The following is a 25,983-nucleotide window of genomic DNA, read 5'->3' on the forward strand; positions in this document are numbered from 1 at the left end:
AGCGCAGCAATAGCGTAATAGTAACGAATCTCGAATTTTTTCCTTGACAACTATAACGATAGCAGCTTCTGCTAGATATTATATTAAAATGAAGTTGTAATAGAGATATTATGTAAGAGCGCGTCATGATCTGTATCGCACCTGTCTCTTGGTTTTCCATTCTCGAATGATATTTAATAGATGTTAGGCGAATTTCTATATGCGAATGCGTGAGATGCGTTTCGACGAATGTAAAATGAGAAAGAAACTGGCGAGATAGAAAAGTAGGAACAAGGGAAAGAATAGAGAGTGTGTGTACAATAAAAGCGATGGCGTTTGTTCAGAGATTAAATAGATTTAAAATACTCCGTACCATGACATATTGAAGTGAATATCGAAAGAGCACAGTCCAAAATGCGAAGTATATTAAATGTGAAATTGTAAAATATATAGAATGTATCTGAAATTTGTATGAAATCGTTGAGAAAGTAATAAAGTGATTGCTTCTTTTGCATTGATTTTTCTTATTCTGTATGGCTATTTCTTTTCTACGTGTTAGGACATTTTATAGGACATCTACGTTATAGGACAGTTCTTAAAGAAGCTAAAAATGTTTTAGCGTTTGAGATTGACATACTTGAGTTTATTTATTTCAAGTTGACGATTTACAATCGTTTATTTTGATATATTTTATATTTTTAAACTTTCACGCCGAATCTTTTTCAAATATAGCTCCGGACTTGGATAGGTTTTCAAATATTTCATTTATGAATTCATTTCAGTGGATTTATAAATACAATGCATTTCTTAGATTTTATATTATCTTCCGTTTCCCCTAATCTATTGTAATATTTTTAAAAAAAGACCATGAAATTTAATTTATAATTGCATTATATTCAACATAATTTATACAAAGAGTCTACCTGTTTTGTAATACTTAACGATCTTTCTTCTCCTTTTATTTACTTCATCAACGCTGAAAAAATAATACTATACAGATCTTTAACGAATTTATTTGTCGAAACCAATACTTACCTTATATATATATATATGGTATATTCCTTTATTTTCTATTTTCTCCAATTGAAACAGGAAAAAATGTAAAAGAATTCCAAAGGAACTCTTGTCTTACCTATAAAGGATATGTAGAAAAAAATAGAATACCAGCAATTGTTGAGATTGGACAGAATGTATTTATTTATCTTTGAAGTACGTAGAGTAAAGTAGATCAATGCAATGTTATGAGTAGTGTATCGAGTAGTAATTGTCATACGAGTTGCTAGGAACGAGTATGTATACCCACAACACCGAGGAGCTCAGCCGCTCAATTTTTTTTTTTTTTTTGCACGACACTGATATACATTAAACGTTACAAGATAGCAATAACGATTATCACCGTTGTTTATCGTTATCATTGACGTTACCATAGTACCTTAGCCACAACTTTATTACATGACTTACATCTTTGGCATCGTGGATACCAGGATTCAACAACAATACACGCGTTCACGCACACACGTACACACACGCACGCACACACACGTACACGCACCAAATCTCAAATTCAATATCGTTTCTCGCGGCATTTTTTTTTTTTTTTTCTTTTTTAAAGTAACGCGAAACGCGGCATGCTGCTTACAATTAGTAAACTTAGGCTTCCTCGCATACCAGTCTCACCGACTGGAAATAAGTATAGTGTCGACTTGTTTCCTCCGTGACGATTCTCTTCATTCTTTTTATCTCGTTTCCTTTTATCGTTTTTAAGAGATATTCTTTCCTCTATTAGCGATTCTTCGAGTTTACTTTGCTCGGATGTTCAATTCGTTGAAAAGTATTGCTCTTTCGACATTTGAATACGAAGAAATAAAGATAGATTCCAGTAGTAAAATGTATGGAGTCTGACACATTTTAATCAGACGTTCGATGTTTCTTTCATTTCGATTTGGATTTCGGTAATTAAGATACTTGAAATTTATATAGTATTTGTGTAATAATAATTGAATTAATAATTTGTTAAGGGAAGTAGTGTACGATTTTATTAATTATTGTATAACAAATCGTAAGTTTACGTAGGATATTGTAAAGAGAAAAAGACTAGAAATTTAATTGCGTTTCTTAAACTAACGAAACTACTAATTTTATAGATTGCTAACGAAACTTCGAATCTTAAAAAATCTCAAAATTGTACGAATGGAAGAGAACATCTTAGTGTTTCTAACCACACAAAGTTCCAACTCCATACTTTTTACGATACTAATTACACGTTACTTTAATACGATTCTTTAACTGCGACAATTCAAAATTACTTAAAGTAGCTTCATTAAGGAGCAAAATAAAATCGTCGGATCACAAAGTACAGGGATTTTTCTTTTTTTCACGGAAGAAAATCGTCACGATTTAAAAGAACTCAAGCGATCCCCCGTCCATCTTTCGTCCGACGCTCTGTCTAATCGACATTTTGTTTCCCTCGCGCCGGTGGCACGCCGGCCCATCGTCATCGTCCATTTAATCGAGGATGCCGCGGACTTGGCTATCACAAATCTGGCACGAACGAGCCTTACAAAAAATACAATACACGCCCGCGACGTTTTGTTTCTTTTTTTTCACATTTTTTCTATTTTTTTTTTTTTAGTTTTTTTTTTGTTTTATCACAGACCAGCGCGCCGCCCGACATTAGCATTCTTTTGCTAATTACGCGTCGCTACCGCTTTTGTTTCGCCTCGCATCATCCATCTACGAAAGCTCAGGGCTAGGAGAGGGGTTAAGGAGGGGAGAAGGGTCTGATCTATCAATTAGTCTTTAGCGGCCATCGATTCGTCGATCGTCGTTTCTGCTACACGACATTTACCCCGATAAATAAATCATTTTTCATAGAATCTCTTCTTTGCCTTTTTCTTTCATGTTTTTGTCCGCTTGTATTTTCTTTTCGTAGTTTACCGAATGAAAGATCGAACTATAATTATGGTGAAGGTAATAAATAAATGGGAAGAGAATAGATATAATTCGTAGAAAATTGGACTCTTCTCTTGTTATATGTTGTTTTAAGAGATTGGTTGCCAGTAGCGAAAACTACGATTGGTCAGACTTCTGTCATGCTATGGCGTCTGTCTATTCTGGCAATATTCTACTCGAGTGTATAAATGTTGCGATCTGCGGTGTACTTTTTATTGATTTTCAAGCTAAAATAATAATAATAGGAAACTATGTGCGTTTATATACACGAGTTGTATCAGATTCGGGTTAGAAAACATGAACAATAAATCGATAAAATTAATTTATAAATTTCCAATATTCGCCAATCAAATTTCCTTTAAAACGCTTTCATATTACAAAACATATAAATATAAAAAAATGTTAATAATTTAAATCTTCCTTCTATAAAAAAATATTCCATAGTAACAAGTACCTATACTTTACAGCCGTGTAATTGCAAAATAAATTATTTAAAGCAAAAATAACATACGGGAAAAATAATGGAAAAATGAATTGTACGAACTCGAAGGATATTGCCAATTACGAAGACCAATCTAGAAAGAGAAAAAACGAGACACGAAATTATAATCACGCAGTAAACGAACGATCGGAAGGAATGGCGGCCGTATCGGAAGTAGCATCAGGAGTAAAGGTGCAAAGATGTGCGGGATCTACGCATACAGCGGCCGCCTGCTAGGTTCTCTCTCGCTTCTTCTTCCCTAAAAATTCTCGTGTGTGCCCTCGTGTTTGTCTCTCTCACGCTTTCTCTCACCCTCTCTCTCCCTCTCGCTCTCAACGATAACAATTGAATATGAATTAGAAAAATAACATTATATCGTAGACAACAATTGGTTACAATGTATATAATAATGTACCAGTAATAGTGTATTATTATTAGTTCTTTTTTTTTTCTCCCCCTTTACACAGTATTTTTTATCCCCCGTTATTTTTTTTTCACCGTTTTTTTTCTCTTCTTCCTTCTAAAGCGTGCCATTGACGTGGGGCGCCGTGACTGGCGGTTCATGGTAACGCTAGAATTAAATTTTACACGCCGCTTCGTAGTCGTCGTACCGTCAGCTTGGTCGGTCGATCGATCGCCGATCCATGATGATCGACGATCTCGCGGTCGATGGGATCGGATTCAGATGAGACTCGCAGCTTTGTACCACACACACAACGGCTATTTATACATACATACGTAATATATCGAACGCGGTTACCGTGAATGGGCTGACGGCATCCTGTTGCCAGTTTTGACGTCTAGCAAGAAATGGCGCGAAGAAAAACACGCGTGATATTCTTTCATTTTGTTTTTAATAGCTACTCGACATTTTTGTTAACAAGTTGGAAAAGAAGAAAACATAAACTCGTTAATAAAGAGTCGCGTATTGCGAGCAAGTTTGAATATGTAGATGCTGTTATAGAAATATTTTAACTCTTGAGGGATGCTGACACAATATGTATATTAGCGCCAAAATTTTAGGCAGGATTATAATAAATTATAATATGAATATTAAACGTATATCTTTAATTTTTGTTTCATCCAAGCAACGTTTTTAAAAGATAGAAAAAACACGATAGGCATGTACTTTTAGTGAACGTTATTTTACTCAGAAATATTTTCCAATATTATTTCTAGCTTGGTACTGATAAATGAAAAATAATTTTTCCGGAAGAGGTCAGAAATGTGTTACTAGAAACAGAATCGATCTTATGATTATCATTGTTCTCTGGCATTTCTACATGTCTCGTTTAGTACGTTTTATAAGCTTGAATTTAGAAAACCAATTCAATTTGATAAGTTAACTCGTCTCAAAGTTTCAAATTAGATCCAATCTAGGCAAAAATCGAGTAATATTTACAAAATTCAACAAAAATTTTGAAGGCAAGACTTAATCTCGAGTTTATCGCGTATCGATTTTCCTGTATGTAACTTGCGCGTATAAAGGCAATTTAGCCAACTATGCGCGTGCATGATATAAATTTAAGTAACAAATAATTTCATTAAAAACTTGTAATCGAGTCACGGTTAAATTAAAATAGAAGAAAAGACATGGCTGCAGTTCGTTCAGCCCGTTCCGGCCAGTTCCCTAATTAATTAATTAATCGATTAACCAAGAAGCGAGCGTGGCACGTATCTCGAAGACAGCGCCCAGCGTCATTGGAAAAATTCGTGGACAGATTTCGAGACGGCCTGCGATATCATCACCACTGTTTCCTCTCTTATCGCCTCTTTTTATTTTCTTCCCACGCGTTTCTCTCTTCTTCCCTTTGTTTCTCTTTTTTTCGAAGTTTTCTTCTTGTCTTTTTTTTTTTTTTACTTATAAGCCTCTCGCTTGTACGTTACGTAGAGAAAGAAACGTCGTTCGTTCGCTCGACATGTGTACAATCAATCAATTAAGCTAACACGTAACTATTTACGGTAAAACCTATTCACGGCTTGTACGACAGACACGTATTTATAATATATATATAATATATATATAATATAATGTTTATATATATATTACAGTTAGATTGCTCATTGTCAATTCATCGGTTTATCACATTTAGTACAAGTTGAAAAATATCTCTAACATCCACGTGGAGGGGCGGTATGACCACGTGCGCCACGTCGCGCGTTTCCAATTTCTAATTCCTCCTGGTATTCACCCGTGGCGCACGTGCCGCCCCCCTCAATTCGTCAAATTACGCTAATTATTACAAGTTACAATCATTAATATCTAACAGTAGGTACGACAAACAATTACGACAGTACGGCCACGAAATGTGTGTATGTGTTGTGTGTGTATTCATCCCATCTTCGTCTTCTTCCATTCTTTCCTTTTTCTTTTTTAATTTTTTCTTTCTCGATCGCGCCGTATTACTCAAACATCCTCGCGAACCGGCTAAGTGTGATTGCAAAATCGACTTTCGTTAAAGCTTCGACACAGAAGGGTGAAGGCGGGGGTGGGTTTCGTCGACGGGTCGGTAGAGGGTTGCCTCGGATTTAAGGGGCAGAGACGAGTGTAAATTTCGGCGGGGCTACTCGAACGAATCTCACCGAGAACGGCGAAACGATTCTTCTTTCGTCCCCCTTATCGAGTTTCATCTCTTTTCAATTTCTCGTTTTCTCATGGATCCTCGTACTCTTTACGCTTCCACGCACCTCTGTTTCTCTTTTCTCCTTTCTACTTGGCGGCAGGATTAGTAGTGGGACGATCTCTATTTCAGCAAAATTACACGACGAAGCGGCGGACATTCGTGCCATGGATTTACAAACAGTTCCAGCAGCGGGAAGAACGTTCGCTTTTCGAGGACGAAACAGCGATAGCCGTAATCGTTCGTTATTGCTAGGGTAACGAGAAGTCGAGAGAAGATTAGGAAAAAGGTTTAGTGATACATCTACGATTAATTTTGCCGAAATAGCGTGGGAACCGTGGCGTGCACGCGCGCCGCACCGCTTCCGCTTCCGCTTCAGCTTCCGTCGTTGTCAGAAGATCGGCATCTTCTTTACATCTTTACATCTATATTTCGATTTACGAAGCTTTCCTCAACAAATTTTGTATATATTTTTGGCGGAACAGTCGAGGATTATTACGCCTTTGGTGCAGGCGCGCGCGCGCGCACGCCTCGTCGGAACGTGGATGTGTTACGTTTTGCAACCACGCCGTGCGAACGGGTTCCAAGGTATCTTTTTTATACGTTACTCCATTCTCTCTCTCTTTTTTTTTTTTACTTTTTTTTAGCGTTTCTTGAATCTCACTTTATTCTCGTAGACATCGTACGTACTATTACACAGACGAAGCTAAACGCTGAAATCGTTCGCAGGGATTTTTTTTTTATCCTTGTCATATTTATATTTATATCTATTATATTTATATATTTTTATATGTACTATTTAATTATTTTTTTTTCGCTTAAATCTCTTTAGAATAGACACCGAAAAGACATCGAGAGACTCGAAGGAAGGTTTGAAATAGGAGATTAAAGTTTCCGTTTCCGGCTATTACGTTCGAAAATTGTCTGGCTACGTTAACGAGTCGAGCTAGCTACTACTTCTGCTGTTCTCTATACACGAATTACACGCGCGCGCGCGCGTGTGTGTGTGAATGTGTGTGGATGTTTGTACCGGGAGAGAGAGTGCGTGTGTGTTTTCGTTTTATGTGTGTGTGTGTGTGTGTGTGTGCGCGCGTATGTGTGATACTCCGTGTGTGCGATCTGTCGTTGTATCTGTGTCGTGTATGTATGCTTCGTTTTAAACCTACGAGTAGTCGTTCCGTACGGACGGACCGACGGACACCGAGGATTGAGCAAACTGTTATTGCACGGAACGCATAAACTCGAAACACTCCCCAATTGTTTCTGCTTCTTTCTTTTCCCTATGAACCTGCACGGTTCGCTGTGCTTCCGCGAGGAACTGGTCCTCGTCACGAACGATCCGATTTTCGCAAACCCGATCGAAACGCTAGCTTTCGGGTCAGAAAATTTTCACGACTTTAACTTTCGTAGAAAGACGATGATACTTTGAAGGATGGCTTTTGAAATTTTATTTTAAAGCGTTTTTATAAATTGAATCATGTGCTAGATTTTGTTTGCACGTAATCGATAACTGAGAATAGATTCGTAAATTAATATTAGTAATTTTATGTTGTTACTCGAGTTTGAGTAATTTTTTAACATAAAATTTTGAATGAAAAATTGACAAAAATATCAGTGTGTTTCGATGTGACAGGGCGTAGTCCGAAAAATTTTATAGCTTCCCTTCTTACGATTTTCCTTACTATTTTCGTACAACAAACTTGAAACGCATTCTGCTTGTCGAATTCGTTTTATGAATGGAACACGATTCACTATTAAAGGAGAAAAATGATACATAAAGATCCAATAAATTTCGAAAGATTCGGAAATGTGAAACGGGTGACGCCTCTTTGAAAACCTTACGTAAAAATTACAGGTGAAATTAATCAACTATTTTCCTGCTTTCCGTTCTACTTCTTAGAATTCTAAAATCTCTGGAATTGTTAAATTTGCATTAAATGGATTTCTGAGTTATTTCTGAGCAACGTTTAAAAGAACCGTCGTCTTCCTGGTAGCGAGACCTGAATAAGAAACCGATATTTAATTAAATAATTCAGAGGAACAGTGGTATTTTCGTCGCGAGGACCGGTTCGTCGCGGTTTTAATCACTTGCGTGGTCTCTATCGATTAAACATTAACGCCGAGAGACCTTCTTACAACATCCTACCTAAATACACTTAGCATATATCCTCGGAACATAGATAAACCAGTTAAAAACATTGTATATGTTCCTATCTACCTATACACAATATATAGATATAATGTTTGTATATCATAACCATATTAATAATATTAATTACATATATATATATATATACGATTGGAGTAAATAATTATTAATTAATCCTTATGCGTATATCACATCTGATCGTTCAGTCAGTATAGGAAGACCCTCGCCTCGTCACCAACACACACAAACCCGCTTTCAAGCATTCTTCCTCTAACCTTCGTCTAATCTCAAAATTACACGACGATCGATTCGAAATCTCGAATCATCGAGGCTCGTCGCGTATTTTATATCGTTTCTTCGTCTAACCCTTCTCTATCGTTTGCATCGATATCATTCTTCGTCACGTTCACTTCTTTAGCCTTTCCCTTTCTCTCTACCTATCTCCCTTTTTTTTTTTTTTCGTTATTTTTCTCACTCTCTTCCGATTCGTTTAAATTAACCCGATAGTACGGCTACTATCTAAACAGACATTTAATTTTTTTATTTTGTTGTTGCTTGGTAAAAACCTGAAATCGCCATCGAATATCAATATAATACACTTAGTATGTACTTATAGTATAAATATAGGAACATTCATTAAATATATTTTCATATATATATATATAATATTATCATCGTCATATATATATTTATATATATATTAGAATTTGTATATATATATATTTATATATATATATATATATTACTTGGTGTTGTATAGGTAGCTATAATTTTTAAACGTGGTTTAAAATGCCCAATCCATTCCATAACGCCTGGCCATGGGTGCTGCTTTGTTCTGGGATAATGTACGGAATTAACGTTATTCTTCGTTCGGGTAAATCGGGTTGTTTCAGTTCGAATGCGATTAAGTTCGAACGTGATCATCCATCGGTCCGCCGCGAATTGCCTGGAATTTCGAATTCTTCCGCATCCGAATTAATACGCGTGATCGAAGCTTGCATTCTGTTAACGTTGTTTCGAGGTCCAGACGAGGTGCCCGACTTTATACGCTTCAGTAACATGTGTATTTCCACGATTAAAAATAACAAAGATAGCCGCTTATTATAAACTGTACCACAAGTTGTTCAACAAGAAGTAAAAATTCTTTCTTAGAAGTCCGAAGGTTTATCCATGACATTTAAGGTTCGACGAGTTGTTTAGAACGAGGAATACAAATTTTCTTCTATAATTCGAGGATTTATCTACTTACGCGATTCTTTAATGCGTATTTCTATATTCTAATCGTATCGTAAATTTGCTGTACAGTAACGATGTGGTGTTAAAGATCGAAATCAAATGTACAGTTATATACATATCTATTCAGTTTCGAGTTTCTCTAAAGTTATGCTCTAAAAGTTTTTAATAATAAATAGTAATTTATTGGAAGAAAATCACGATCGCAAGAAGTAAGAACTATGTGCGCATGCAACGTCGCATAGTACGGTGTACTGACAGCAGGCTGTGTGTACACGAAAAGCCAATAATGCATCATCAATGGTGTGCATCGCAGCGAACATGTTAATTATCGACACCGCTACTTAATGCGAAACAAACATTAACGTGTTCGCTCGCTTTGCAGCTCGCCAGAATACGGTAACGTACGACAGTGAACGGTATTAAGCCTTCCTGAATAAACAAACACTTAAATTCGTAATATTATCGAAGTCATCGAAAAATTCAACCGCGAAAACAATTTTATACGCGGCAAAGGTTCCCCTAAAACAGAGAGAACATTTCGCTCAAATTCGAATAGGTGCGTCAATATTATTTGAACCTCCTGCTAAATTTCAATGATGAAACAAGTACACACATAAATATAGCGAAAGGAGTTTCTATATAAATACAGTCTCTTGAGCCATCGAATGACATAAAAAATTCGATTAGTACAATTAATTGTATAAAACCTATAAATAAATAGGTTTTCGTCATTAATTCAACGCTAACTTGCATACTTCGGTCAAAGTCGAATGGGTGTATCAATATTACCTCAACCTCGTGTTAAATATCAATAGTGAAACAAATAGAGTTGTAAATACAGCGAAGGGAGTGCAAATATTCATGTATTTGAATGAAAAATTAAATCAATAGAGCTTGTTGCAAAAACGAAAATGAGTAACTTTTAATCGTTGATTCACTCTGTATACCCTGAGCGTACTCAAATATTGTTATCGTATCCAAATATCTACAAACAGTATCTCTATACAGAAATACCGACACGAAAGAAAATCAAATACGAGATATTCGAAATTTCGACCTCGTAACAACGTACTTAGATAAGATATCTAAGAATCGCGCGAAGGCTTTCGACTCGCGGTTCCCGTGTTCCTTCATCAACATCGATTTCCTCCCTCGCGCATTGTTCTCGTATAGGCCATGAAATAGACGGATCGCTTGGCGTAAATATATCCGTAAATATAAATATCACTCGTAGGTAAACTATAAAAAAATATCACGCGGATATATTCGTTAGTGGACGTATGACGGAAAAACCAGCTTCGCCCCACCCCATTGGGCTCGGGAACCGTGCCGAGGCCATACGCGCGCTCGCGCGCCCCTGGAAAACCCAGGTTTGCTCCATTCCGTTTTGCTCGCGATCCCTTTGTGCCGGGACACACAATCGCGTTGAATATATTATGCCGTGCACATTTCGGAGGTACGTTTTACCGACTTCGATTGAAAGACGGTTGGCTATCACGCGAACTAACGTGATGCGGAGTCACACGCTCGGTCTATCGCGCTCTTTCCCTCTTTCCACTTGGCCTGCGTTTCGTACTCCGCTTGGTCTGCCCTCCTCTTCCCCTCTTTGTTCTCTATTACCTTATTCTCTCCGTCTCTGTCTCTGTCTCTCTCCCTCTCTTCCTCTTTCTCTCTTTATGCACACTGACGCAGAGTTGCACATGAACGCGCACCGCGTCACGATTAATTGATTCCTGGAATCCCAGTCGTAAGTTCGGGGCGAACTTAAAACGAGGATCCGATGCATTATTTCGCGATATCGATGCGACCTCGCTCGACCAACCCTGCTTCGGCGAAAGGAAGATCGCGAGGTTCGTGGACTTTTAAGGTTTCTCGTGGTGGTGGCTCGATAAAGAGTGGAGCATAGAGTAAATTTGGAAATTGACGAAGAGTAAAGATAGCTGGCTTTTCGTCTTCCTTTTGGAATCGAAGTTTGGTAGCAGTCGCATTATCGCGTTGTTATTTCTTAACGTCAAGGTTGTTCGACGAAAGGAAGGTCGCGAGGATCGTGGACTTTTCGTGTTTTACGTGGTAATCATCGGTGGTCGTGCTTTGGTGGAAAGCGAAGGCGTTGGTGAGTGTTAGAAAGTAAATTTGGAAGTTGTAGTTGCAAAATAGAAATAGGTGGTTTTTCGTCTTCTTGTTGCAACCGAAGTTTGGTAGAAGTCGCACTACTGCGACTATTTCTTCGTATCGAAGCAACTTCTGCCTTAGCAGAAGGCAGATGGTAAAGGATCACGAGACCTGCGATATTTGTCGCGCTAACAACGTGTATTGGTAGTTTGATGGGAAGTTAGCAGAGAATAAAGATAGGTGGTCTATGGTTTTCTTTCTGCGATTGGAGTTCGGCAGAGGCCGCTGAGGATCGTGCGGTAAATAGGAAGAAAGACCGGCTTACTCGTGACAACGAATAGAATTCGACGCTAGAGGTGGAGCGACAGAAAGTTTAAACGAAGGAAGTTTAAATTATTTAGAATGCTGGGTGTTACGCACTAACTTTCGAGTTTTAGTTCGTCGTAGTGAAAGGAAAAGCTCGGCTTAATCGTGTTTTTCTAACGTTAACTAGCATCTCAAGCTTCAACAAGATACGAACCAATTGTTATTTACTATATTACGATTGAAACATTAAAAGTGTTTATAGATAAGACTGTAATAAGACGAAAATTAAAATATAAAAATTCAAGAACAGCGGTAGAGTAAATCGTAAACGTTGGAATCCATACTTCGTTACGGTAGAGGACGGTAATAACTGAAAGACCAAGAAAAAGGATCCCCTTTTGTACGAAGGATACAAGAATAATGACGATTCGTTGAAGAGAATTGTGAGAAGTCTGAAGATTTCCTTGAGAAAACTTTATCCATACGCGTCTATTTTAAAATAATTCTAACGATATTATGTAACGTTTGATCGAAGGAAAAATGAGATCAAATGGAATTAGGTAACCTAAATTTCACCTAGACGATGGATATTCATGAGCCTCTTTTGGCATGGGAAACTCGAACTACGAGACATTCGGTTGGATATAACACTGTCAATGGAAAGATTGATGGCATTTCACAACGGGGCGTGTCGAGTGTCTGTTTTTGCTCCTATTCGTGGAAATTTTTGGCTCGACGCGGTGTCAATACTTCGTGATCATTTTTTCAAGAACAGAATGCAGCTGCCTTTATTTTCTTTGTTACAAATCGGTGCATCGCACGTGTTCGATCGAATCGGATTGTTCCGAATCAGAGGCATCGTCGATAGGTATGAATATCGCAAAATGATATTATTACTATGAAAATATCCAGAAACAAACCGTATCAATTTAAAAGTTAAAATTTCAAGATCAGAAATAATTATTACATCAAACTCGCCGATATTAATAAAGTAAATAAATCATTTCAATATTATATTTTGTTCGTAAAGACTATAAAAATTAAATTTATTTCAACTATACGTTTTTCCTAAATCTGATGGTTCTACCAAATAGTGATTTTACGATACTAATCTCAATTCAAGTTCCGAATAATCGCTTAAGATATTGGCTGAACGGTTACTGTTCTATTTTTCGAACAATCGTATTTTGAGATTAAAAACGCGTGGGCGTTTCATTTCCGTAGAACAGAAGCAAGAATGCTGTAAACTTACGAAAATTGGAAACTTCCTATTTTAGAGAGAAATGTCTTGTATTTTCTCCAAACTCCCCTTTCTCCTTTTTTTATCTGTCTCGTATTAACATTCTTTTTATTAACCATCAAATGACATAAAAGTCAGAAGATTAACGAAACTTGACTTATATTCTTCCCATATAATCTTGAACTAAAAATAGATATAAAAATCTGTTGGATTTAAGACAACGACATTTTTGACGATTTTCTTCTTACACTATATTATTCCTTCGTATATCTTTCGTTAAAATTTCACTAGTTACAAGATTTATGCTCTAGTCGTCGATAGTTTTACATAGTAGCGTTAAATTTCCCATAAATGCAGAAACATATCCTCAGTTTAATTATCACCAATATTTTCCCTATAAGGCCATGGAAAACAGAAAAAGTAGACTTTCGAAAGTGTAAATCGACGATTCCCGTAGAATTACTACATCGCACAGAAAGAATATATGAAATTTCAAGTGTAACGGTGTAAAACCGGAAGTTTTCACGTCTGTGAAAAACGTGACAACGCGTGGCTCATCCTCTTCTCCGTGACATCTGTTTTTCTCGTTCCTCTTTTGCCGGACACACGGTCCCGCGGGAATGTTTTTTTCCGCGGGATATGAAGATTTTACCGCGCCGTCACAGAAGAGTTATCGGAAGAATCTTTGTGGGTTTTTGTTTTCTAGGTCGAGTAGAGAGACCGGCGAAAAAATCGCTCTCGTAATTTGGACGGGCTGCGAAACCTCGACTAGAGCACCGTTGACGATTTTAACTTTGTGATTTGGCAAATTGGAAGAGTGCGAGGCGACTTTCGCCCTTTGATTTTCTCCCGGTCAAAGGACTAGTTTTCGCTATCGATTCACTCGATAGAAACACAACTGTGATCGAGTTTCATCCACAGTGGCTCGTGAAAGTATTCCAACATTTATAGAAACCTGTTAGAAATATATTCTGTGTGTTATACGTAATATTTTGAAATTATATTGGCACTATAAAGAGATTCCAGCATTGTGATTATATCGGTCAAGTTTGAAACAAATCTGGAAATGTAAATAAAAGTTACAAGATACATATTCGATACAAGTATGTACAGAGATGATAACAATATTTGAATGGTCAATTATTCGTTATATTAAATAAGCCTCGATATTCGCTGGAATTCTTTTTAATTTTTATTATTAATCGCTTAAGACATTTATCCATGCTGCATGCTAATTATTTTACCAAATATACGTTTGACATAAAAGTTTCGTAATACCTATATTTTTCAAGTTGGTTTCAAATTTTATCAATATAAACGTGACTGTTGTGTCTCGTTGCAGAGCTAATGAAATTTCAAAAAGTTTTACATAATACATACAATAGGATATAAAAGTTTTCTATGATAAATGGTCAAACGCTTTCGTGAGCTGTATCTTTCCTTCTCTATTCCACTTAAATATTACGAATAGGCTCGAATGAGTATAATTAAACTTTATTAACTGAGATTGAAAAGATAGTAAGTAGTTTGACTACGATCGAAATTTTCACGCGGTTTCTGATAATAAATCAACACATTGTGTAAATGAGAGACGAATTATATAACCAAATTTTGTAGACTATTGACAGCTATGTTCGTTTCAACGTTAAAATACGTTTCGTGTTGTCTTTTGAAAAATTCGTAAACTTATTGGAGAATTATCGATTCAAAATTTCTGCAAGGTAACAAATGATTTATCTTTTTAGCCAATTATAATTTCCCTTCCAAATTATATGACACACAGTATACTTTAAAATATATTTTGCAAAGAGAGTAGTAATTACGAGCTGTGGCATATCTTCTCATATATTCTGCTGCTTTTGCTTCTGAAACGTGTAAACTTTAACATCTGACCTGTTTGATAACCTCGCTATATCGCTTCCATCAATTGTATATCTACAAAGCATGCGATGTCCTGTCTCATCAAAGCATTTACTTTACTTTATATATTTGACCATATTCGAAAGAAACATTAAATGATCACACATGACATTTATATTTACATAAATCCCATTAAAATATATGAAAAGTAAAGTAAAGAAGTTAGTTTTTAAATAAATAAGTGCGTAGAATTTGTATTAAAAGTTCCTGGAAATACGCATTATTCGAAAAATATATAACTCCGATACACAATGTGTTATTTGTTATATAACATGCGATCTTGCATCTATCGCGCAAGGATACAAAAGTGACACGCGTGTTTTTAAACGAAAAATTGCTTTCACAGTTGGTGAATTAAATTCTTGTAAAAATTCTCGTACGACCCCTTTGTTCTTGTACTATTTCATATTATCTATCATGTTATCACAGTAAATCAAACGTTTACTTAGTACCTTGATAATAAAAGCTAGCTAAAATTCGAGTCGATATTTCGATATCACATATATAATAGTAATCGTTATAAAATATTATCACTGTTGCATATGTCGTTATTACAGATTGTGCTTGTAAAAAATATATATATCGTTCGTTGTCAATCAATATCAAATTATAATAGTTACGCAACTATTAAATTAGTCGAATTGATCACGTGAAATGTATTTCGGAATTATAATATATTTAAATAGTCGATATTTAAAATAGGTTCGATTATCACACGTTGATCGTTAAAATATATTCCTGAAAAAAATTTTGTCGAAATTAATAATGTCAAGTACTTGTTACTCTAAGACCAATCCGTATGCTAGAATAGATAGAGTAATTCAGTTAGTGAAATTAATAAGAGAAAATGAACATGACTAATGTAAAGATAAAGACATAGATCTCTTCTGCATTCGTTGATAAGTTTTCTGAACACGCTATCTAATGCATAATGGTGTTCATGTTAAGCTTTTAACTAAGATGATAAATGCAATTTCTTATCATTTTACGTATGCATGATCGAATAGCATAATCGCTATTCGTTTAATATCTAACGTTCCATTTCATTGCAATATTTGGCACCGTTGTAATACCAAGTTTGTCAGAAATTCGTATCGAGTAATTTTGAATATAAATCAGAAGACTGCGGATTTTTATGCAAGTTCGTATTTTTATAAATACGCTTAACTTAAATTCAATAGAACTTAGAGCGTCATATTTTGACAATTCTTTTATATTATTTGCATTCCGTGCATCTTCACACTTTCGTCTTTAAATCTTCCCATAAATGCATAACAATCCGCACACTGTAAATTTAACAATAAATCCGACAATAATTATCCAATAAAAATGCTCCTGTTCGTTTGATAATGTTGTATCTCGACAAAAATGAAACACGCGATCGGGGTGTTCGTTTTATCGGACAATTTTCGAGCTGTTTCCTTAGCATGTTTCATTTATTTCCCGTTAATATTACTATATATATTTCCATACCAAATTCTAGCTGTCTAAATATTTGCACGAGTATCTGTTGAAAATATTTGCTAATATAACACCGTTTTGTGTTTCGATTTTTGTAATCATAACTCTAACACATTCATTCCCACACCGTTTAAAAGGACGGATGGAAATAAAGGAGGTGACGAAGATAAAATAATGCTACCAGATATGAAACTCATTTTTCAAGCTATACAGACTAAACTGATCTAAATATTCGTTAGTCATTCCAGACTAAACGACACTAGTACGCTAAATAAATATTTCTTTTATCATTTAAAGATATCGATATCACAGTTTAAAGAATATACCTATAGATAGCTTTCGTTGCACAAGTAATTTTTAAAAATCACTCGTTTCTCTTCCTAATATCGTTACAACCATCGTTCGATATTCGAATCGAAGATCTACGGAATCTATCGAAATTCAAGAAAATACTTTCTTATTCAAGATACCGGTATCACAGATTAAACAATATCGTTTTCATCACAAACGGTGTAGCTTAAGAAGTAAACGAAGGAACTGGCGTTAAAATGATCACGAATTCTCGAAATATTTGAAGAATACTCGAACTTCGATCTCAGTGAAATCTTATCGATACACACTGATAGCCGACACAGTGTTCAAATTAAATATCCTAAAATTATTCTCAAACTCTGTTACGGTAATAACCTACGACCAATGATTTGACTTAAGATCAGACCAGAGTTAAATACGTCACCGTGAACTCTATTACACGATCACCTAATCTATCAAATATTCGGCAAACTCGCAAACTCGCAAATTCACAAACCCTTCGAATCTATTAAAAATATGTTAAAAAAAGGAAGGTAATCGGATGACGTAAGGATCGCGATCGCGAATTGCAAGGGGTAGTTTCTCCCGTACAGAGAACGATCCTCGAAGCACGGTCGGTCGTACCACGGCGGAGCAGGAAACGTCAAGCACAGTCGGTCTTTCAGTGACAGAACGATTTGCAGCTTCCCTCGGCCGTCCATAACGCAGTAAATCTGGCGTGCAGTGGAAATGGAGCGGCAGCGGGCGGACGTGGCTGCCTGTATAAAAGCTAACAGAGGCATCAGGCGTCATGGAACTATTTTCCTTAATCCTTGGATCGTTAATCACGCGCGAGAGACGGACACGATACGCGGTCCTGTCGACCGGCGCGTTTTTTTTTTTTTCTTTTTTGTTCTTTTCGAGAGACCGCACGAGATGGACAAACCAGCGTAAATTAAAAGTCTCGCCGTGTTTGTATCTTCTATATTCGCGCCTCTTCGTTCTCCTTCTTCTTCGTTCGTTTTATTTTTCTTTTTTTCTTAGTTTATCATTTTCCTCCACTACTTTTTCTTTTAGCTTCATTTTAACTTCCTCTACTTTTCCCTTTTCTCCCTACGCGCGCAAATGTTCTTATTTTTTTTCGTTTCCTTTAATTCTGTTTATTTGTTTGCTTGTTTGAAACTCGTTGACATTCGTTGGACATGTTCTCTATTCGCTTATATCCGCTTCTTTCGTTTAGTTTCTCTTCCTTAATAGTTTCTCCCTTTCGGTTCACTTTTTCAAGTCAACCTAACATGTTCGCCTTCCTTTGTTCATTCGTCCATCGTGGGACGATGATTATTCGCTTCGCGTTGTAAAACTTACACCTTTAATCGACTCGACTATATATATATAACATAATATACGTAATTTATCGACTAAACCGAGTCATCGCGGCGCCGGACCAGTCCGCTCGCAGGGAAATGCGAGGCTCGAAATTTCTTTCTTTTTTTCTCCATTATTTCTATTATAGGTCGACTCTGTTCCTCGTCTAACACACGAGCCTCTTTCGTGTAATAGGTAAGTATTCGTTATTATAGTCTTTTTCTTTGGCACCTTGTTCCCGCGAGCGGTCATTTTGTCTTCGTCGTTCCTGGCTGCCGGGCCACGATCATTCTATTCTTTTAGATAGCACCTTCGTTATTCGACTTCGTTTCACGAATGCGCGATACACACAGCAGCAAGTACGTCGTAAATTACTAGCTAAATGACTAAACGTTAATTCTGACGGAATTTGGGCAAACTGACCTCGCAAGAATCGAGCCTGGTTTACTTCTCCTCCATTTTTCTTTCTTAATGTCGTTCTTCGTACATCGTGGTCGGACTCGCGAGACTTTCTTTGGTTAACCGATGCCGCATTCTTTTCCCATTTTCGCGGGTGCAAAGACGAGCGACGTAATCGCGTGTCCCCGGAAATTACAGAAGCGAAGTGCGCCGCGACGTGGGATCCATGCGGGTGAAAGATCGACTTGAACTTGGTACGAAACCGCGGTCGATCTGGGGATTTTGCTCTTTGCGTTCGACTTGGCGAAATTCGAATAATCGACAGAGAAAATATCGGTTAACGTTTCTTGGCTTCTTCGTTCAAATAATTCGTTAATTCGGGTAACACGTAGCGATGAAGAAATTCGATATCGAAAATGAATATTCATACTATTAGGATTTCATTACTTCTGAATTACAAAGTTATTCTTTACGACGTTATACTTTCTTTATCTATCTGCCTGTAGAATTATATTTTTATATGCTGCAAAGTCAGAAGCATTTTCATAAGATAATCTTCGTAAAGAGTCAAGGATATTAATATTTTTTTAATTATTTACAGAGAAAAAAGCGTCTAAGCGTTAAGAGTTGGTTAATATTCGAAAATACGCGGTGTAAACTATACGTACGTTGTAACTCAGAAATAATTGTTGTATCAATATGTAATACCTGCGACTAACGAAAAATTACAAAGAAAAAACTCTATTAAATTCGCTAGGATGGAACGCAAAGAGCTATCGGTCTCCCAGCATTTCCGCTCTCGGTTTCAGGTTTGAGCAACGATCACGAAATCACAGCGTTCGCTAAAACGAGGCAAGTTGTGTACAAGAATAAAATATAGAAGAACCTTCTGTTTACGCATCCTTCACAGCTATATCATATCCCACGTTCTCCCGGGGACAAGTAACAGTCGCAGTATCCCGCGTCGTTAAAAACAGCTCAAATCGCCCACGACCGAACCAAAAATTTCTCTCGTCGTTCCTATATCACGCAGCTACTTCAAAGCAGATCTCGATCACCAAGACGGCGAAAGATCGACGCAAGCTATGCGATAACTTTCACGAAAAGTAAACGAGACATTGGCACTGGGACGGCACGTTTGCAACAACGATCGCTGTAGATCTCATTACTTATCCTTAATTTAATGTCTATTTTAGAAGACGGAATAACGCGCCGAATAATTTACCATCCGTCCAAGTGATCGATCTTCGTTCCCACCGGTGGACGCGTCCATCGTCGACGTTTCTATCCACGGATCCATCTCTCTCTCTCTCTCTCTTTCTCTCCCTCTCTCGTTGTCTCAATCCCTCTCCCTCTCTCTCTCTCTCTCTCTCCCTCTGCAGCCTGTTCACCAGGCGAGTAGTTATCGTAGCCTTGTGAATAGTTAAGACGCGACGAGAGGTTCAAATTCGATCGCAAAATCCCGGTCAGGGAACCGGACGGAAGTTGTTGGTCGATCTCGCGATCGACAGCGATCCAGCGTCCGATGGGAGATGAGCGAACGCTATACGAACGACTAACAAGTGTAAATGTATTTTCGGCGAACCTCGAGGATTCGAGTAACGTTGTTTGTATATGTATGTATGTAGATACATATATATATATGTATATATGTATACACACATATACATATGTATACATACGTTGTATGCTCGGAACCCTCGGAATTACGGAAACGAGTGGAACGACGATGTGAACTCGCTTGCGAGACCAGGTCCCAAGAGAATGAGCCGGCACTCTCGTTTCTGCGCTCGCGCATATGTGGATTCTGGACGATCTATCGTTTCATCGATGTGTATTTGTATGTATATGCATGTGTATGTATATATATGCGTACACGTATCAGGGACATACATATATATATACACGTAAACAGCAAAATGGACACAATTGGCTAAGAAGAGGTTTTTGAAAGAACCGCGGAGACCGTGTGATAATACATGGTGTCCTGGTCGGTTTTCTTTTTCTACTTGCGTGACGGCTAGAACGGAAAACACACGCTTTATTGCTAGATCGCTAGGTTTAAAAAGGATACACGGCTGGCTTTCCAAGGCACCGGCAACGCTTCCGAGAAGGGCCTGGCATGATTCGCGCCTATCCTTCGCATCCATGCTAACGTTGAACGCGTCGCTGCGTCCTTTGGACCTGAAGTCTATCGTTTCTTTCAATTGTATGCAACGTCTTTTGACCACCGGCGACAAGAGTTACGATCGATTGATCGCAGAAGTTACATGGATACCGTAGCGCAGAGCTAGAAAAATGACTAGCGGGATAGCACTGGTGCAAAGGAAGTAAGTATTGCTCCCTGTCGCTCATCGTTACGCGTTCTTACGCTGTCTTATTTGCATATGTGACACGTTCAGTCCATCACATCCCTATTCCTTTTGTCATCTTTTCGTCTCTGTATTATAGATACATACAATAGTTCAATAGATCGATTGATTATAGAGAATGGTATTCTTTGGAATATTTCGAATCATCGTGTTGATCGTTTCAACGTAATTTATCGTTTAAACAATTATCGTTTTAATTTATTCTTCTCTTCGTATTCTGTAAAATGTTTTAAATCTTTGAGCATCGAACGTTCGATGTTGTTAGATCGAAAGGTGGCAGTTTCAATGTAATTACTTTTTATATGATTATTTGTTAAATTTAGTATTTCGTTGAGTTGGACTCATTGATTATATAGAAAGATATTCTTTGAAATGTCTGACTGTCAGGTTGAGAAGCGAAAGTTCTCATGCGATTATTTTTTTAATTTGGTATCTCGTAATGATACTTAAGTTAAGCTAATCTCGCGCAATAGAATACGTCGTTTGGATAATAAAACAAGTCCGAGGACAAATTAAGAAAATAATTATAGCGTAAATTGAATTATTTTTCTCGTAATTAATCGACTGCTAAATATCATGTTATTTGTTTAACCACTCTCGTTCCTCCTTCCACGTGTGACGTGTTTTTATTATTTGTTTTAAGGATAGAAAACGTAAAGACGCAAGCACACGCTATTTCAGGTGAAATTGTGAAGGAGGAAACTACTCGTGATATTCGCAGTCTGGGCTGTAGACCAGAGTGGCTAATTAATTTCAGAGGAAGAATAGCAAACATGATTGTTTCTCGTGAGATGTTGCTGCGAGAATCCTCCACTTGTAACGAATAATCTCGAGCTACACGTATAACGCGGATTATGTTTCTAGCGCAGCTTTTGTTAATTAATTCTTGAAATTCAATATTTCGCGATACTTGCAGTCAAACAATTAAGTAGTTTGTCTAATCCCTATTAAACTACCACCTAAAATTCTATAAACCGTGTCTTTTGTATCCGTCATTGCATATTTCTAAATAAGAAATTTACGTTTATTTCATTTATCTGATTAGTTTCTCGCCACGATTTATCATTTTTTATTCAAATAATAGAATCTCAGATTGAAACAAAAGGATCAAATCGAGAGGAGATCAATTAATCCTCGTATATGTTCCTCGAAATTTTTTAATAACGACTCCTTCGCAGGTTTTCTTGGAATTCGGGGAATTTTCGAGCAATAGAGAAACACGATCGAGTTGGAAATAACGCAAAAGACACGGTAAGATCGATCGAAGACTAGCTAAAATTTTGCTTCGATAAAGATAAATATCAATCCGGTCCAAAGATACCACTCTTCCGCATCATTATACCAGCATTTCCGCTGTTTCTTTAGATTAATGGAATAAAAAGAACGAAACTGTAAGGATGCGAGTAAAGCGAGTTACCCTTAACTAGTTACAGTGAAATAGAAGTATGTTAACTATTTACCGAAGTTCTAGGCTCGATAAAAAATGTAAACCTTCGCTTGTAAGTTATAATTGAGTCGCTCGGAAACCACAACGATCAACCTCATAAATTAGAAGGTGAGAAATACGATGATGTTACAAATATTATTTCTTTAAATTTATGTTTGTTTTACCCTCCTGATAAATAATATTCACAGACGCGTGTCTTGTTTCTTTAAGAAATTGGATATTTATCGTACGTTCTGGTAATACGATTGAAAAATTTAGAAAAAGAGCATCCGTCTTCCGGGATACACAACTATAAAATTCGAACTGATCAACAATTTTCAAGATATTTATGTCACATATTACTTGAAAGTGAAATCATGACAATATTTATAACACACAAAGTATTATCAGGATCTGACAGTACTAGTTAAGGGTTAAATCAACTTAAAAAATCCAATTGCACCTAATGATTCAAACGTTAACTCGTAAATATAAGGAAAATCTTGCATCGTATTTGTTTTTTTGAACTATTGTACGATGAAGTTTCATAAAAAAAATTTGATCAAAAGGGTCACATTTTTCATATTAAATTGTCATGGAATCGGGGCCAATATATCAATCATAAACGTTATACTAGACGTTACATATTTTTCCACTAGATTTCCATTCAGGAGATACTTCCCGTCCAACCAGGAGTCGCGACGTGTCCTCGACTGCGTGGCATACGGAAGAATGATCGTTATCGCGTGCACTGTATAAAAATCGCATCGATTACGCTGACAGCTATTACGTAAACGAGTAGATCGCTCGTCGGTGGTGCACGAAGACGAAGAAGACAACAAAAACGAGCCGTCATCGTCGACGTCCGTCGCGTTCTTTGGTTTCGAATCCTTTATCACAAATTAGTCTCACTAACGTTAAGTAGAAATCTTCGACCTTCTTCCACTTTCGTTTTTCTTCGTTCACTTCGTTCTTCTGTTCTCTTACACGTTCGTGATAAGATTACAATCACGCGTGTACAGCCTTCGTCGTCGACGATTTCTTCATTTCCACTCTTCTTCTGTAATTGACTCGTCTCGATGGGCAAATGGCTGGATGGATACGTGGTTCTCCTCTTCTTATCGCGCTCTAGACGTTTCTCGAATCTTCCTTTTCTTCGATTACGCACCAGAGAGAGGAAAGAACTCGTGAAAAAAAAAATCGCAAGTTCAACGAGCCTCGAAAAATGGATCCGAAGACGCGAAGTTTACGAAGCGTAGTTTAACGTTATCTTAAAAATATGCTGATCTCCCGCATCCTCCGAAGTTTCACGCCAGAATTTCTCTCGTTCGACTCTGAGAAGAGCGGACATCTCGCGTGGACGAACCTTCGAAAACTACCTTCGCGTACGTTGACGTTCTCTCACCTGTCTGCTCGCCCCTTTTTACGATCTTTTACTCGATGATTGGACGAATTCTATGTGAATGAAGCTTCATTATTTTTCTTACGTCGTTGTCTCGTTTTTTCGAGTATCTCTGACACGGAAAGGGTGTTCCACGGGATGTAACAAACGCGTTTAACGATACACAATACGCAAGCATCGCGGTTAAAATAATTCGTTTTTCTACGATCGTTGTATACAAGTGATTCGCTGTCGGTCCCTGAAGCGGTGCGCGTAAAGCAAGAATCGCCACGATTAGCTACTACCTAAAGAAAAACTTGCAACATTGAAATATCTTTGTGGCGATTGCGTACTTCGAGGAGTCGATTCGCTCACAATCGAAATTCATCCACTTAGAACAACCCTTTTCGCTATCGCAGAATCCCTAAACACCCGAGCTAGAAGACGCCGCAGCGAGTGACAAGAACGTCCGTACAATCCACGCAGTTTAGCGTTGGTGTATATGGGTGGTGAGATGCTTGGACAAATAATCCGCCCTGGCGAAACATTTGCCGCACATTTCGCAGTGATACGGCCTCTCTCCGGTATGGATACGAAGATGCCTAGTAAGGTCGCTTTTTCCGCCGAACGCGCGTCCGCAGAAGAGACAGACGAACGGTCGTTCGCCGGTGTGCTTACGTACGTGGAGTTTCAGGTTCTCCTTCGAACGGACGCACTTACCGCAAAAGGGGCAGGCGAAGCGACGTTCGCGCCTATCAACCTCGTGACTGCTGCGAGCCAGGCTGATCACAGGATCCGTGTGTTCGGAACGATCGTCGTCCACAGCGTTGTCATCCGTGTCGCCAACCTCGCTGGTACCACCGGCTGATCTGCTGTTTCCTGTAGGAGCCTCGGTCATCTGAACCTCGACAGCCTCGCCAGGATTCTCCTGCACGCTGGCTGTCTCAGAGATGCTCTCTTCGCGAGCATTTTCATTGAAGGTTCCCCGCGTCTCTTCCTCACCTGGATTGGTAGTGGTGTCGCTCCCTGTCTCCACCTGCGATGGTTCCCCGGTGCTGGACACCTGGTCGCTTCTCTCTGCAGCCGCGGACACCGTCATCGCGCTGCTCTGAGGCTCCGGAGCTCGTTGCAATCGTTCCAACGCGTGGTTCAGTCGGTGCTTCTTGAAGGACTTTAGGTACCTGAACTGCATGCCGCAGACGTCGCAGGTGAAAAGCTTATCGGCCGGTAGGCGGGCCCGATGGTTTTGCTCCCGGTGTTTCACGTAAGCGGATCGGTAACGGTAGCGTTGGCCGCATTGCTCGCAGGTGAATGGTTTGTCGTCGCTAGCCTGGCCGGCGTGCTGAAGCAACGCGTGCCGTTCCAGCAACCAGGCGGAAGGAAACGTAGCCAGACAGACGCCGCAGCGACGCGCCAACCCCGCCAGACCGGCGAAACCGCCGTGACCTAGCAGGGAACCGCTTCCGCCGCCGCCACTCGTGCGTTCCACCAGGGCACCCCAACCTCCTGCATCCAAACCGAGGGCCAGCGACACCTGAAATGATCGTGGTCTGTTAGATGGAATTCGGCTAGGGTTGATTCGTGTATATAGCGATGTAGATGTGAGATGTTTTTCTTAGGATTGGTGGATCAGAGGGCGAAGGTAGATTTTAGGAGTTGAATGACGAAGCGTTTTTATGGACTGTGGATAGCAGAAGTTCGTTAAGATGACAGTTTGTAGAAACGATGAGTCGATTTTCAATTGATATCGTTCCGTTGTACGAACGATCTATAAGATCTTGGATTTAAGCTATTCGATTTTATTTAATTTTATACTACTTTATATATATTCTATATTTTACGCGACAAAGGACACCGGTAGCCTTTATGATGTAAGATATAGGATAGAAATAAAAATTAAATAACCTAATTCGAATCTAATTTAAATTATCGTGGTCATCTATGAATCTACATTACCAGGTCAGGGTTACGATTCCGATTCAAGCATATGATTCGTATAAAACAATATTGATCGTGCTGGTTCTATCTTTTATTTTAATTATATATTCTGAATAACAATCAGTGATAGGCGTGTAACTGTAATGAATACGTATATATGTATAAAGATTGAGATGCAAGCTAAAATTTAGATAGAAATGTAGAAAAGCATGCAGTATTAATATGTATTATAAGAATAGATAAAAGATTATCTTCAAAATAGGGCAAACTTACCAATATCATTTCTGTATATTTAGTACGTGAGTTATTCCTTCGTTTCATCGCCTCTGACACAGACACCCAAGTGATAGTATA

General features: G+C 38.0%; 1 protein-coding gene across 4 annotated transcripts in view; it reads right to left on the reverse strand.

Annotated features, from left to right (window-relative positions):
- Positions 1-22,058: 22,058 nt before the first annotated feature.
- The window catches only part of mamo (zinc finger protein 628-like), a 100,798-nt gene continuing 96,873 nt past the window's right edge, over positions 22,059-25,983 (reverse strand). For all 4 annotated transcript variants that reach the window (XM_069117346.1, XM_069117344.1, XM_069117347.1 and 1 more), the window contains one exon: positions 22,059-25,225. In XM_069117346.1, the coding sequence (XP_068973447.1) occupies positions 24,179-25,225 (1,047 nt within the window). In that variant the 3' untranslated portion in view covers positions 22,059-24,178. The remainder of the gene's footprint in view (positions 25,226-25,983) is intronic.

The sequence above is a fragment of the Bombus flavifrons genome, chromosome 7 (genome assembly GCF_040668555.2).
Source record: "Bombus flavifrons isolate JBK064 chromosome 7, iyBomFlav1_principal, whole genome shotgun sequence".
Classification (NCBI taxonomy): domain Eukaryota; kingdom Metazoa; phylum Arthropoda; class Insecta; order Hymenoptera; family Apidae; genus Bombus; species Bombus flavifrons.